Source organism: Passer domesticus, chromosome 5, assembly GCF_036417665.1.
Source record: "Passer domesticus isolate bPasDom1 chromosome 5, bPasDom1.hap1, whole genome shotgun sequence".
In the NCBI taxonomy this organism is placed as follows: domain Eukaryota; kingdom Metazoa; phylum Chordata; class Aves; order Passeriformes; family Passeridae; genus Passer; species Passer domesticus.
In genome coordinates, this window is record NC_087478.1 from 36,689,807 (window position 1) to 36,706,897 (window position 17,091).

General features: G+C 37.1%; 1 protein-coding gene across 15 annotated transcripts in view; it reads left to right on the forward strand.

Moving 5' to 3' along the window:
• NAV3 (neuron navigator 3) overlaps positions 1–17,091 on the forward strand; it is a 503,615-nt gene that overhangs the window by 319,858 nt on the left and 166,666 nt on the right. For all 15 annotated transcript variants that reach the window (XM_064419581.1, XM_064419580.1, XM_064419582.1 and 12 more), the window contains 2 exons: positions 906–1,023; positions 1,742–1,794. In XM_064419581.1, the coding sequence (XP_064275651.1) occupies positions 906–1,023; positions 1,742–1,794 (171 nt within the window). The remainder of the gene's footprint in view (positions 1–905; positions 1,024–1,741; positions 1,795–17,091) is intronic.

A 17,091-nucleotide genomic window follows, 5' to 3' on the forward strand; every position in this document is an offset into this window, starting at 1 on the left:
TCTTTTCCCACCCTAAGTAAACCTGGTTCTACTTGTGTGTGTGCTGTAGGTGTTACCAAATGCTCTGTGTACATACCCACCTTATGAAATGCCTCCAACCTCTCTCTTCATGCCCCTCTTCTCCCTTTTTTTGGAGGATGGTAATTTTCAATTTTTTTTGATAACTGCCATTTTTGTACTGCCAGTTGCTAAGTATTTGGTGCTGCTCAGTCTCACTGTTCCTCCCTTCTCTTTAGGCAAAGAAAGGGCAAAATCCCAGAATATCTCCAGAATATATGTACTCTAATTCCAGTGATATGACTACTGTGCATCTGGTGCTCTCAGTCTCCTCTGTGCACATCAGAGCCCTTTGGACTGTAGGCACAGGGTACATGACCTGTCCCTGGGCAGTGGGACACAGTGGTTACTGCATAAAGTGTTGCAGACACATCACCAGGTGCAGAGACACCAGTGACCCCTCAGTTAATCCTTACTCAAACACAGGCACACGTCTCTTCTATCACTTTCCCCAGAGTATAAATGTTGTTGGCCGGGCATGAGTGGAGGTAGAAATGTGGTGGGAGGTGGAATTTTGGTAGATGTGATTGATTTACGACAGGAGTTTCCTTTACAGTCATAAGGGGAATTTTGCTTGGTCACAGCAAGTTTGAACCCTCATGAAACAGCCTGAATCATTTGAAGCTAAAATAAAACAGAGGATGGCAGGGGGAGGGGCATGACCGTTAGGGAGAAAAAAAAAAAGTCAAAAAGCACATTAAAATTGTTTCCCTTGGTGCTGACTTCTTAAATGGGAATGTGTTCCAGAATAGTTCTACTATGTAAGCCAACATTTGTTTTAAGACTTTTTATTGTCTTTTTTTCCTCTCTTCCCCTTCTTCCCCTTGCCCTCCCTCTCTGCTTTGCAGATTTACACTGACTGGGCTAACCACTACCTAGCAAAATCTGGCCACAAGCGGTTGATCAAGGATTTGCAACAGGACATTGCAGATGGAGTTCTGTTAGCAGAAATCATCCAGATCATCGGTAAGAGCAGGGCTGAGGGAAGCACTGTGAGCTGACTCCTTGCATGGGGGAATATATAATTCAAGTTGAATGTATTTAACAATAAGATGAATTCTGAATAATACAATTTGACTGGGTCCATATGTCTGTGATATTTGTGTGGTTCATCCTTGTCTTAATTAAAAAAGATGTTTATGTGAGCATGTTTGGAAGTTGCTGTTTAACCATACTTTAAATGGCCAGAACTGTATCTTACACACTTTGAATTGTCAGAAATGAATGCTCCATTAAACCATATGTCTCCCATGTGTGCATTTTGTTAGCTGGAGTGGCTCATACTTTCTGGGATGCCTTGAAACTGTATCCTGACCCTGCAAAGACAATTGTGGAAGATTTCATGTCAGCAGTTATTTTGCAGGGGCTGAAGAATTAGCAGCGACCTCCTTCGCACTTCCCCCTTTGTATGATTTGGCATATGGAAGCAACTGCTGCTAACAAGAGTGTTGTTACTGTACGACTGAGCTTTACTTAGGAAAGAGCTCTCTGTCAACAAAACCCTCTGCATTTTATTGCTGTGCCTTTTCTGCTTTTCTTCAGTTGTTTTTTTTTTTCTGTTTTGATTTTTAGGTTTTTGGGTTTGAGGTTTTGTTTTTTTTTTTTCATTTTTTGACCAGGGGTTGGAAAGTAAAGTTTTATCTCATTGTTTACTTTTGCTTTTCCCCTCACTGTTTTTGTTTAGCAAATGAAAAGGTTGAAGATATCAATGGCTGTCCACGGAGCCAGTCTCAAATGGTAAGAATAAAATATATTTTTAGTTTGTGTTGGCACCACTCCACCTTCCTGAAATGCTTTTTAATAAGGATTTCTATAAAATATAAATATTCTGTCCCATTTTTACCATAAAGTCCTAATTCTCATACAGGTTCCTGATACTTATTTTTCACACATGCTTAATGTTTTTAGCATTGTTTCTGTGCTAACTTTGGATCTTGAGATAACCTGGCAGCAAAACTTCATCACTTCTAATTAATCCAGAATTGCCTATCAGACCTGTTCTTCTGTGGATCCAAATAATTGCATTTAGCTTCATTTTAAGGACAGTGAATCCAAGAGTAAATTATTAAGTGGAGTCTTTGTGTCTGGAAAACTGGTTTGATAAACAACACTTGCCAAATTATTTTTAAAATATAAATAGCCTTTTGGATTGTCCACTGTGAAGTCCAGCTTGATGAACTGACTCCAAGGCTTTCAGAAATAGCACTTTAGTCATATAGCTCTCTGAGCTATAGCTGGCAGCTGTCTAAAGACTTTTTAATACTCTCAGACAAGAAGCATTTAGTGACTGTGATTCATATGGAGTCCTATTAATCTTGTACTGTGTTTATGGCTAGTCAACTACATTTAATAAGATGAAACCTCCTTTAGAATACTGTGAAAGTGACAGACACAAAATCTGAGCCTCAGTATAATCACCATGCATTTATTGAATCATTTGCAATCCAAGTCATGTTCTCCCATGCTGAGGACTTTGCCTTTCTGTTCACATTCAAATAATATATAAATAAGGTGCATAATTGTGTAGCTGGCAAGGATTTTGGAGTATAGTGATTTGGTTGAACTTGCAAAATAGTAAACTGCTGAAACTGGGTTTAAAAATGGAAACGGAACAGAAAAAAAAAAAGCATTTTTTCAGTGCATTTTTAAAGGTGGAAGGTGTTTGCAGCTTTTTTCTCAAAGCATCAAAAGGGAAGGGAAAATTTTTTGAGTGCTAGTGTAGTGAATAATGGGGTCTTTTGGTTCTTATTGTTCAAAAAATGTGCAGGTTTAGAATAAGTTTTTTCTCTGACTTTCAGTTTTGAAACAGTCCACAGAAAGAATACACACAATATGCTTAATAATAGGTATTATTTTAATTACTCATATTACAGCAGCACCTAGTGGCCCTGGCTGAGAACTTTGGGAACTCCAGCATAGAACTCTTAATATTACACCCACAGATCAAGAGATAATCGCTCTCTACTTCAATCACGTTAAAACTTGCCATTCCAGACAGGCAAGACAAACAAGGAGACACAAAAGCACAGGGAAGGGGTGTGATTTTCCAAGGTTATGTAAGTGGTTAGTGGCCATCTAGGACTGCTTAGGGACCCACCACTCTGTTGTCTGTCAAGCTTCATTTCCATGACAGAGAGATGAGCTGCAGAGAGAGCTATCCACTCTAGCAATGTTTACATCTCCAAAACAACATTGGTGTATGTTCCCTGTTGCATTTTTATGTGGAAAAGGGATTCTTGATTTCATCTCTAGCTCCATGCAGCTATGGAGGAAACATGGTCAGTGCATGCCCATGCTGCAGCAGTACTTGTGGCTCTCCTTGTGTCCGTCTTTCTCCTCCCACAAGCCCACACCACAGCTCAGCCAGGCCAAAGAATATGTCCCACATGCTCTGGGTGTCAAATCAAGGGCTTTGAAAGCTGCTGTGTCATAGATCAGTGTTTGCACAGTGACTAAAGCGTCACGTTTAGCCATTTTAACTTCATAGTAATATATTTATTTATCTGTCCTTTGACACAATCTCTTTACTGAATTGTTTTATCTCGACAGACTGATCAAATTATTCTCCTGACTTTGCGCATACCAGTTCTATACTGCTGATTTCTTAAATGAGTTAGGAAATGTAAATTGTACTGAAGTTAAAGTCATTCAAACTTGTCAGTTTTTCTCTCGGAGACCCCAGGTTTTGAGGGTGCTCTCCATTTGTTTCCTTTGGGCTCTGCACTGGTCTAACCTAGCCAAAGGCACAATTTTACCGTATTTTCAGGTAATTTTCCTTGACAGTGCTCAATTTTGCTAGCCTGCTCAGTTAATTGTAGGGCAATTCTCTTCTCCTTATAGCAGTGGACTCTTGAGGTGTGTGTGATATGCAGGCGAAAAAAAAAATCTAAAATAGTCAAAGCCAGTTTGCATGTTGTATGTTTGTCATACACCAGTATGTAGCAATATGTCCTGTCAGTACATGCTAGAACATCAGCCATCAAACCAGCAACAGTCAAAATACTCCAATAACATTTGTTAGCCATTCATTCACTGCTTTAATTTAAAAATTTTTAGTTAATAAACCTCAAGAATCCCACTACCCTCTTCTTGAACATATATTTTCATAATCCTTGCTCTCATAACTTGCAATTAAGGGGAAATGTTTTCTCTATTCATCTGCCATTTGATACCCTTTCCAGGAGGCCTTTGATATCCATTTCCAGGAGTTCTAAGATATTTTATTATTGGCTTTAAAAAAGCTAGGGAGCACTGATACAGATTGCTGTTGGAAATTCTTGATGCTCTCTGTGGATTATATTGATGGCAGTTCATAATTTATCACTACCAATATTCCCGAAGTCTGTTCCACTCATAATTTGGTTTTCCTCTTGCCAATGGCATCATCTTTCAAGTGAATGATGCCAATGGCATAATCTTTCAATTGAGGCATCTCAATTCAGCTGTTACTGAATTAAATTGTAAACATATTTTAATGTTTATTTTAAATGTATATAAAATGTGTAGTTTTTCTTTAGTTAGTTCTATTGCAATGTCTTGTGCACTATGCTCATTTTGGCATTGATGTATAAAGTACTTTCAGACAAGTTGAATTGGCTCCATAGGTCCAAGTTCATAGCAACTAAAAACCTGTGAAGCCTAGCAGCACCCAGCTTCTGCATAGTTAGCTTTACCAGGATTCATTATGTTTACCCATTTGATATTGCACACAGAACCTGAGTATCTGAGATGTACTGGGGGACAAATTATTTCATATTCAAATCTCAGAAGCTTTAAATAAATTAAATTAGTAAGAAAATTTGGGAGGTTTGCTTGTTTGCTGGGTCAGTCTACTGTGGTAAAAAGATTTTAGTATCTCTTATTAATTGTTTTTGTAAATATAATAAGGATTTAAAACTCGGTGTATTATAGTATATGTCTGTCAGTGTGTCAATGTAGACACATTCCTTACAGCTATGCTTCCAAAGAACAATATAGAACTTCTATTTTTTCATCATCTCTTTGAATCCCTTCAGTGGAAAATAATGCCACATGAATTTTTATCTCTTCCTTGTATGCATTATTCCACAAGTCTGTCAATTAAGGATATTTCAGATCATCTTTATTTAGAACATAGTGGGATTTCAAGGGTTTACCTTCTGATAAAATCTAAAGCTAATTCCTTTCTGCTTCTTTATAACCCATTTGTTTCTTTAATTTCTGGTTTAAGTTTCCCCATCATTAGAGAAAGTGAGATAGCTTTCTGGGTAGAAAATACATTATAAAGCTTTTATCTAATTGTTCAGAGAGAAAGATTTCAGGTTTGTTTTTTTCCCTCCTGAACAAATGATAAATATAATGGAAAATCTCCAGTGTTTCAGTTTTTAACACATCATATCAAACATACAGTAAGCACACAAAACATACCAATTCAATCCATCCTGGGGTAGTTGGAGAAAATGCAAGAGAGTCAAAAGGTGTTGAACTGAAAATCCTCTAATGGTGAGATTTTCAGTTTTGTCCCTAGTGAGTTTTTAAAAACTCATGTTTCTGTTCTTTCCTCACACAGTTTACAGTGCTGTCAGCAGCATAAATCGTAAAATAAATTCAAAGTTGACAAAAAATTTTAGTTTATTGTACTTCAACTTGATTTTTCCTTCAGAGATTAATGCTGACTTAATAGGTGTTTTTTAGAATTAGCTCTTGCTACTTCCCACAAGAACTGTCTTTGCCAATACCCATCTAGGTACAAAAGCATCCTTAATTTTTGTTGGTAGCAGGTGTTTTCTCATAGTTGTGATAGTGCTGGAGAGATCTTTCCTATTAATGAGTTTCCTTGTGTTGTTGTAAGCACTTCATGAAGACTATTTTTTATTTTGTCAGGCTGATCTTTGGCACACTTTTCTACCAGTTTTTACAACCCAAGTTATGCATCAAAGGTAATTTTTATGATTTAGAATACAGTTATGCTGCAGTCCCACAGAGAAAGTTGAGTTCATTAAAAATACAGGTCTTGTTCATCCTGGAAATCAGGGAGTGGAGAAAAGGTGCTGGAGCTTTAGAACATTGCCAAATGGATAAGAATCTTTAGTAAAAAGCTTTAGTTCTCAGAGCTAGCACCAATTTTGGGTGAGCAGCAACTTATCTGATAAAAGTGGGAATTGGTGTGACTTTATTTAGAACTAATAAGATAATTTCTACAACATAGTTCTTGATTTCATTAATAATGCCTTTAAAAAGACGCTAATAAGTTTAAAATGTTTTGTAAAAAAGACAGAAGAATGCCAAAAATGTTGCTTTATTGTTTGAGACTGAAGATAAGTTGTGTACATTAACAAGAGGAAGGTAACAAGAGTAGGTGAATCAGTCTCTGCTTAACCAGGGAGCTTTTTCTGTGAGAGAGAGTTAGTGTGTGAAGCCTAAAGACAGACAAAGTTACAGTGTATATACTGGTAGACATTGATTTGTAATTTATTGTGCTAGATGTGCTCCACAGTGTTCCTGTAGTCCTTCAGAAGCCCGTGGTGGCTCCATCTCTGCTTATATGCTTGGGTTTTTCTCTGGAGGACAATGAGGTTGCAAGAGGATGGGATGCATGCAGATCTCTTCTTAACAAGGAGTCAGTCTGTGGACAGGATAAAGGGGTGGAAACTATAACTGCTAAATGTGCCATGACTCTCTCTCTTCAGACTTTCTCTGACACAGATGTGCTGGGCAGACACTGTGGAGTAGCACCCATCCGTGCCCAGCAATGTCAATATCCAGGGATGAGAACATCAGCATGATGTTCTGTGTCTAAAAATTGTTTGTGAAAAACAGGATAATTGTGTATAAAGAATGGAGGATTCTACAAAGGTCCATGAATTCCGTGTGAAAATGTGTGTGATATGGTTGTGTGTAGCTCTTTGAGTAGCAGGAAGCCTGAAAATGTCATCCCTATGTTCATCGTCAAATGGGCCCACATGTGAGCTCTTCCTTCCTGCACAATTTTGAACTGTATAATAATTTCCTGGTTTTGCTGATGCAGTTGTTGGTGAGATAGGCTGTATGGGTTCAAGATATACTTTCTGTATATCTTTCTTATAGAAAGATATGCTTTCTGTGTATAAGCTTTGGAGAAGCTTCAGGTGAGCCTTCCATGCAAGCATGGCAGATTGAAATATGTACAGAAATTTGGCTGGGTGAAAAAATATGGTCCCTTGGGAAACTGGGAATTCAATCTCAGTTTTGAAAACTAACCCCAGCTCCTTTAATGTGTGGGACAGTTTCTTCCTGCAGTGACACCTGTATGACCCCTTTTGATCTGTATGACCCCCTTTTTTTAAATTCAGACCATATTGTCTACATTTTTGTGCAGCCTCAAGCCGGGTTGTTGTCCAGCTGGGAATTCCATAAGGACATTTTGCCCTCAGTGTACATGAGCCTGTCCCCAAAAGTTAGCAAGCTCCCATCAATTGCATTTCTTCACTGGACTTCTTAAATGGTGGCAGAAGCATTATGATCCCCATTCCCTGGAAAAATTGGATCATGGTAATGCACAGCGTGTATGTTCTCTGGTGTCCTGCCTCAGAAGGATTTACTTACCTGTTAATTACACATTTCTGAATCCAGCTCTTGTGGTTTGGCAGAATTAAGTCTCATGCAATAATTTTATGGGGGGAACTGTGGGTTAAATACACATTAGAGCCACACTGGTGACAAACACTCTTCGCAATCTTTCTCTCCTGTCTTGCAACACTGGCAGCTCTAGGTGGAATAGCAGACAAGGCTAATATAGCTCCATTATGAAAGGATATAAACAGATGTTTTTCTGTGAGGGAAATGACAATCCTCAGCCTGATACATATTCAGATTTCCCATTTTCAAGTATATATTTTTTGCTTAAATAGCTGTGCTTTGTGAGTTTCTTCGCTAGGTAGGTGATTTACATTAAACTTTTAACCTTTCTGGGATTCCCAGAACCCAAGGGCCCAATACTGTCATACCCAGGAGCATGTCCTAACTAGCCTTCTGAAGATGCTTTCCTAGACAAGTCCTCTCATTTCCTAGGTAAGGTCAGGGTGTGATCTTCTTTTTAGGAACTAATCCCATTCCCACATCCTTCCTCAGTGATTGTCCTCAGCTGTTTGAGGGAACACTTTCTGGAACATGTTTGACATATCCAGACACTTTCAATCCACTGTTCAGTGTATATGTACAAGATGGTTTCAGGGCATTTGTAACTTGTTTGGTATTCAGTGAATGCTGAAGCCAACTATCACTGAAGTCTCCCATATTCCAAACTCTTGAATCATGAACAATGAGTGCAGGACAAAATTTTACAAATTGAACTTCAGGATTGGAGTTTCCTTCTTTGTTTTAGACATCAACAAAGCCATTTTATAAACTTGTGTATGACTTGCAGTGGGCTCATGCCGTTTTAAAGTAATCCTCTGTGCCAGAGAAATTTAAAAATTCTCTGGCAAAAATCAATGCATGTAGATACAGCTACAGTGAAAATATGCAAATAGATAATGCAAACTAAAGGATAGTTACAGGAAGTTTATTTTTTTGTTTGCAGGTGAAATTAACTTGACATAATGGTTAGACAAAAAATTAAAATGAGTGTATCAAGACTAGAGATATGTGTAACCCCAAAAGAAAAAAAGATAAAGAGAATAATGAAGGTCTGTATAAGATTACATTTTGGGAATACTTGTGACTATATGAATGGAGAGACTAAAGAAAGGAAAGAGAACAATTTCTCTAAGCGCAAGGTTAAAGGTGTTAATGATGGTTGAATCTCAAGGCTGTAGATGTTTGTATTCTTGTTTCAAGTTTTGTTGATAAGAGATTATTAATGTTATTAACACAGCCAATTTGAGTAGGATGAGAGGCAAAGTGGTTTAGCATAGAAATGGAAGAGGAGGAATTCCAAGTGCTTTTATAAACAAACCCTAAAATTTCCAGGAACTGAAGAAATTTAAGAGAAAATATAGATGGGATGACAGCTGGACAGACAGAGTAACAGTTGCCTTTTTGTGGTAGACCAAGCATATTTTTACTCTGAGAGAACAAGGAAGCTGAGGAAAGGATGGAAGAACCGCTGGAAGTGTGAGATTAGTAGAGAATAAAGAATGGAACACTTCATTCATCTTGCCTAAAGAATGTTACTGTCTTAGAAAGGCAGGGGAGGAAAAGGTAACAAAATAATCTCTTTTTTTTATATATTGTTTGATTCTAGTCTGACATCTTGTGAGACCTCTTTATTTTAAAATGAAACAAGCAGTTCTCTTTACATTTAGGAGAATTGCATTACGTTTGAGAACATTAAAAGTACCACAAGATTTATAACAATCTCTCTTCACAGAATAGCTCCGAGTTACTCACTGGTATGAGGCACTGAGATTCATATTCCCCTGAGTCACTCACATTTGACTGTCTGAAGCCATAAAAGAAAATGCTGGGCTAGAAGTACATTATTCATGAAGGATAAATCATGCGCTGTTATTAGGCTTTTTGTTTATACTTACAAATCCCTTGTGTTATTGCTGTTTAGAATCATAAGAGAATAACTAATCTAGATGTTAGTGAAATAACCATGTCATGAAAAGTACATATACTGTGATGAATACTTATACAGTCTCCAGGAAATCTACTGAGTCATTAGGTTATAGTCGAGTTTGCTTGGTTATGACTGGAATTAGGGTTTTGCACACTTTGCTTCTGTAGACCAAGACTACAGAAACACTAAAAGATCTTTTTCTTCCTTAAAGTCACCTGTTTTCCCTCAAACACTGCTTTTCTTCTCCCTGTCACCCCTGCAGTTCCTTGAAACCTACCTCTCCTCAATCTCAATCTGGAACATGCCACTGGAGTCCCTGAGATATGACAATCTCACCCATCTATCTCTTCTCCCCATCCCTCAGCTGTGTTCGTCAGGAATGTAAATCAATCAGAAACTTGACTTAAACTGTATTGGGAGGACATGCAGAGATTAAATGCTGCAGTATGGTTGAAAACTAATGAGTGATGCACATTTTTAAGTATTTATTGTTTGAAGAGATGCAGTTTGCAGTCTCTCCATTTCACCCATCTGTAATTAGCTTTCCATGCTCTTCAATTTTAGTTGTTTTTTTGTGGGTTTTTTCCTCCCCCCTCAAAAATGTCATGTGAACATTCCCTGGAGTTTTGGAATAGAACAAATATATATTAGCAATGCATATGCTTAGACAAAGACGTGAGGAATAAATGTCCTTGAAATCTCCATTAATAGCAATACACTGAAAAGTCTTAACATAAACATGTAGTTAAATACATACACACAAATTGACTATGACATACATTCCAGAAAGCACCTGTGGTTATAAGACAGTAACAGATCTTTCCCAGATAGCAGCAGCAGATTACAGTAAATATGTCTGCTTCGTGATGGTGTATATTTATCATCTTCTATAGGGAGTGTATGTTATAAATACCAGGAATGTCTAGAATGTTTACTGGATTTAAAAATAGAGAGGAAAGTGTGTGATATTTAGCTGAACAGCAAAAATGCATATTTAAGCTGGACAAGAAAATAAACAATGTATCTGAAGTGGTTTTATTTTACAGTATAACCAAACAAGGCTTTCTGGTAATGTTGAGATTTTGTCAGCTTTCTAGATTTTTTTTCAAATGTCTGATTATTTTGGAACTGTGGCAAAATGCCAGCTCTCTTATAGTTATAGCTGAGGACTTCTATTTAAATATTTTCTAACCACTTCCACTTCTGCTTAGACTTTCATAATTCTGAGTGCTGTATGTTATTTAGAGAAGGTTATTGTTCTATATCTGTGGAACGTTGAGTTTCCACGGAGAAGTAGACTTTTCACAAAAGAACATTTCTTTACATTGAGGTGAAATACCCAGGCCTTTCACTCATCCTTCTTCCTAAAATAATCTGCCACTGCCTCTCCTGACAGTGGAGAATTCTGAAGCTTCAGTAACATGCAAGTCTCTTGAGAAACAGTGTGACCCTGTGTTTTAGTTTGCAGCTCACACACATGGCTGTGCATCTCTGTAAGGTACCTTGAGCAGTTCTGATTGAGCTCCAAATGATTTTATTCACTTTCAAATTTTTAAATTCACATTTAAGCCCCTCTACCTCTCATTTGTGAATCAATTATTGGAATTTCTGTATTATCTGGACATCTGTGAGAGCATGAGATACCCACTCTTCTACAGATTTGCCAGAACGAATATCTCTGTTCGTTAGAGTGAGTCCTGGTAAGGTTTAGAAAAGAACTACTAGAGAGATTTTGAGAATTAAACATAAACATCTCCAAACAATAAATGAGGGCACATACCAAGTAGGAGCATCATCAGCTTTTACTTGGTTGGGCTGGGAAATGCAACTACTGGGAAGATGTTTTAATGGAGACACAGAAATTGTGCAGATGTCCATAAAATGCTGACTGTGGTGTAATGTGTAAAGCAGCAGAGGGTGCCAGAAAGCAACAAGTTGTGGCTTCCATTGTAATTAAAGGAATTAGCAATGTTAGGGTGGAACAGGGTTTGTATTGTGAGTTTAGCTGCAGAAGGGATGAAAGAAGACACCCTTCTTGTAATTTTAACCACTTATATATGTTTAAAATTAAAATAAGCACTATCCAACAAATGATCAAGCTTTTGGAGTTATTGTGTGGTTTATTATGCCTATGTGACAGTACTGGTCACTCAATCATCTTTTAGCCACTCTACAAACCTGGTATTTAAAACTTTGGTCTTACAGCAAAGAGACTGCAAGACATGAGGCTAAGAAAGTAACACAGAATGTCCTAGTAATCTAGTTGTTAATTACAGACTAATGTGGCAAAAAAATCTATCCTGTCTTAATACATTATGACGTACATTAGAAAATCTTGACACCCTCTCCAGGCTCCCCTGTTAGAAAGTAAAATATCAAAAATTGTTGCCTCAAAAAGTTTGAGTTTTTTCAGCAGCATTGCATTACTTCCAGCATATAATCCAATTACACTGTTAGAAAAGGAATAGAAAGAATGAAAGTAGGTGCCTATTGAAACTACTGTGATCTGTCCAGATGTATTTTCTCACTCTGTCCTTGACCTTTGCTGTAACAGAAGCTGCCTGCATCTGCTGCAGCTTAGTGTGAGCTGGTTTCATGGAAAGAATGCCAAATCTATTTGATTTTACAGTGTCTTTTACATACTCACAATTTTGGAGTTCCTTGACTTTTATGCACACTAACCCACCTAACCTTGTGCTTTTACTTGCCCTTAATTTTATTCCAAGAACAAACTCCTCTTTGAACCCTGCTGCAATTCCCTTCCACTTACAGCCTCTCCCCAATGTGCTATTGCTGGCACACGTGACTAGCACACAGCAGTGGTCCATCAGCTCAATATTCCCTCTCTGAGAATGGCAATGTGAGGGGTGACTTAAAAAGAACAATTGACCCTGGCATTTTTTTCCTTCATTCTCCTCCTCTTACCCCAGTATCTAAAGTTGCAATGTTAGGGAGTTAGAATGTAATTCCTTGCCTGCTCTTTCACTATGTATTTATGCACTACTGTTGTAATCACCGTATTTTCTGTGAAATGTCAAAATGAAACATGCTGTATTTGTCAGAAAATGTCTCATGTCCTTCGCAATCATGTCATGGGACTGGATGGAGAGTAGTCATGGATTTTTCACTCATTGAAATAACTGCTCTGGCAGCCGTCTCCTGCTGTCAAGAGCCTGTGGATCTGACCACTCTGGAGTGGCACCAGATATCATGAGGCACCTGAAATTCTGAATTAATAAAAATTTAGACAAATTTTGAACTGGACTTAAACACTGATGTTAACTCAAAATACAAACTTTATTACAGCTGGTGACCCTATTATAGGCAATGCTGATAAGGTACAGATGGGTAAATTGGCTTAAATTAACTGTAGAACAAGCAAATTATCACAAAGACTACTTATTTCAACAGCATTAACTAATCCCTTTTCATGTAAAGGCTTTTGAACAAGTGAATTCAAATACTAACACAATCTCCTTATTTTTTTAAATGTAACTTGTCTGTTTAAATCCACCATGACCTGAAACTTAATACATAAATAGATAGAATACAGTACAACCATTTTTGTTTCAGCAGAAATAAATAGTATAAATATAAATATAGTAATCTATTTGGCAGCTATTTGATGTGCAGGAATTATTTAAAACACTCCTAGTCTGAGGAGTCTGCTGACCATATGATCAACAGATGACCACATGACATAAATCAGAGGTATACTTATTTAGAGTTGAACTTATTTTAAGTTGGCCCAGTGTCTGGATATCTGTTAGTCTGGGCAGGGTTCATTTTCACTGTCTGTCCAAGATTTTTATTTTTTTTTTTGGGATAAGGTTATAGTCAATCTCACAAACTGATCACAAATATTTTTTGCCTTTTTGATTGTTTATATCAACTTAAAGCACTTGTTTACCTATGCAACTCTTTGTTTACCAAGCAATGCTTTCAATTGGTGTCCCAGACCAACACCAAACCCACAAAGTTCTGAAAGGTGAATCTGAAAGCCTTCCTGAAAGTGAAATATATTTGTGTTTTAGCTTGTAACTTTTGGCAGTCTTTAATGCTACAACAATTAGATTATATTTTGTTTAGGCTTGTATTGGCAACTAACTGGAAGCTTGTTTGGATTATTCATACCTCTTTATTCTTCAGTCTTTCTTTGGAATTACAATGGGACTGTACAAATGGCTTTTTCCTCTAGGGGAAAAAAGCACCACAAGAATTTTCTGTGTCCTTTGTTTTCCCTACTTAAGAACTGAGACCTATTTGCATGTAATAGTTCATGTTATTTTTTTTTTCATAAATAGTAGTTCATGGAGTTAGATAGTTATAGTCCTCTGTATTCTAACTGCACACATAACTAACTAACCAGCATCCCAGCCCTGTGAGCTGTTTTGCCTGTCACACAGATTTTCTCAGTAATTCCTCCCAATAACAACTTTAAATTAGGTGTTGTTTTTCTTTTGGTAAGAGCTCTTACTTAGTTCATGGGCAGATCAGCAGTAACACTCCAGGGTAAACATATGTGTAAGGGTGTTTTCACAGTTCTTGTATATATATTCTTGTATAAAGCTTCTATTTAGATTTCTTGGCATAAACAGTCTTGAAAGATTTAGATTGTTGCATCGTATGAATTAATGTATTTGAAGATATGTGCCGCCTCTAAAGCCCCTGTAAAATGCTTTTTTTTTTTTTTTTCAAGTAATGCTGGCAGTATTTTGGAACTTTAAAACATTTGGATGACTATTTAAAAAATTGTTTCCTCCTACACTTTACACTTCATTGACTACAGTTGGGAGTGATGTGACAACAAGCCCTAAGTGCTTGTTAAGGCTTCATTTTATAGGCTTGAAAACTTGTGATATTTCTCTTCTAGCATTTGGCTGAGAAGTCAAGAAAAAAAATCGGACCCTCTTAAGCTTACAAGCAGATATCCCACTGCCTTCTCTGGTTCCAGGTGCTTTTATTGTCCCTGACCAAGAATCTAGACTCAAGATCTTTTGAAAATGTGGAAAATTCTTACTGTAGTTATGAGAAAAGAGATAAGCAAGCATGAAAGCTGTTTAGAAGCATGGCATGAAAACATATACAGCATGGCCTCATATTCTCATGTCTACTCAACATGGTTTGAAATGCAATGCTCAGGTACACTAGCAAAAGTGAAAGCCTGAGTGTGAGTCTCTTGTATTATCCCTGTGGGTTTTAAAGGCGTCTGGTTTAACCTGAATGGTTTTAATAACCTGTGATGTCAATTCACCATCAGGTGAATTGACAATTCACCATCAGGTTTTCTTGTCTTTCTCTTTAGGGCTTAGATCAATTTGAGTAAGTAATATGAAAACTAAACATAGAGGAAAACTAGTAATTTATGTTCTCTAATGCACATCTTCCCAAGGAATTTAATTTCCAGCTGGAGGACCAGCAACATAACTTTAGTCCTACAGAAAACTCTGCACTTTTAGAGGGTGCTAATAACAAGTATTTTTTTATCCCTTTCATTTGATGAGCTCAGTGTTCTACGAGTACTCTATGTTCTATACATTCTATAGCTATTCCCAGGATAATATGAAAAATATATCTAATTTGAAAAAACTTAGACTGTTTATAAAATCAAAAGGCCAGATGGATAGGAGCAAACTGCTAGTGTCTGTCCTGCACAAGCTGTAGCATTATGACTTCTGGTGCAGTCAAGAGGGAGGGTTCAGAAAGCACGCAGTGCATCTGGATGGATTCCAGTTGCAAAGTTCAAGAGATGAAGTGAAATGCCTCCTAGTTTACTTGTTTACTTATTTTTTAAAGGATTAATTCCATCACTGCTTGTACTGCCCTTATTTCTAAAAGCTGCTTTTTTGAGTGAGCTGAATGAAGTTGCTATGCTTTAAGTAGTGGTGAAGGAGAGAACTGGAATTCTTTCAAAGGTTTAATCAAATCGAGTAAATGAAGACTCTGTTGTAGACTCTCTTTTGACCTAATGGAGAGAAGCTCCTCTGTTTTAAAGAAGCATGCTTTTTCACATTGCACTCCAGTTTTCAGAAGTTGCCAAGTTCCACAAATATTTAGCCACTGGTACCTTGCTGACTCAGAAGCGTTGCATAATTTAAAAAAAAAAAAAATCATAAAAAGGCTCACTAGAGTAGAGCATTGCTTTAGGAAACACTGTATTTAAACACAGAGTTCTTTTTATCATTGCCTTAAAAACAGGTATTCCTAGAGTAGTATTTATCTTCAATTTTGTCTTCTTAGTGCATGTATAAGGCTCTTTCATGGTGGTCTCCTCAGGCCTATAGAGATTGAGTCCTGAAGTAGCAAGTTATTTGCAGACACTGGAAGAGAATTTTGCCCTGTCTTTTGTTTTGATCCATTCTGCTGTGCAGCCATAAGCTTTCTAAGAAATTTGTACAACGTATTGAAATATACATCCATGGTTTTCTGAGTTCGAACCCAGCACTATATTCCAATCAAAAATCCAAGACTTTCTTCTCACAATTTCTATTACAGTAGTGCAAAAGCATTTCAGAAATTACCATTACTGTATTTTGTGCTTTACAATGTCTGCTGCAGAGACTACTGTATGAAAATGGGGAGAGCAAATGCAGACAAGACAAGAAACAGAAAGAAGAGTGAGTAAAAAGGCAGAGAAGCAATCTGACACCAGTATCACACCATTATCACACCATACTCTTATGTGGTGGAGGGTTTTTGGTGTTTGTAGATAGAGCATTTTTTGGTTTTACGTGAAAATGACCTGCAGATGTTTATAATGATCTGTTTGGCCATCTAAAAATTATGATTAGGGTTTATTTTTATTTAGAGCAATTAAACTATTCATTAACTTGCTGATGTATACAGACAGAAACAAACAGACAAACTGTATTCTGTGTTTGCCATTACAGAAACGATCTCATATTCACTCTAAGGTTTCCAAGCACCAAGTGAGGAGCTAGGTGAAAAAATTGCAGGACTAATTGTTGCTCTGGTGTTCCTGACAGGGCTGACAGTAATTTATGCCAGAAGGGATCCAATTCCCACTGTACCATTTTCTTAAAAACAATACACACCCCAGCTTATGCTTTGACCTCAGTAGTGACCTCATACATTCTTTTATCAGGAGGTCACTACATATGTCTGTTGAATTCTCCAAGTACTTGAGAAGTTAATTTATTTTCACATTTCTGGGTTTACTGGTCATATTTCATGTTTGGACTACATGTTGGAAGTATTTGATGTGCGTGTTTCTTAATATCTGTTGGAAAAGGAAGTGGAAGCTATTTCAGTTTTAAATAAGATTGTCATTTTTTCCTCAAAAAATAACTAATAATTAAATAACTCCAGCATAATTTCCTAAAAATTTTTGCCTGGGAGGCCTTCTACATACCAGTAGTTATTATTCTCTAAGGTAAAATTCTCCCCAGATGCCTCCAGTAAATCAGTTTTTAATTTGCATGTATGGTCTCTTATTGCAAAGTCAATGCTTAGTTTGGAACAGTTTTCTAGAATGAAGTTACATGGTTCAC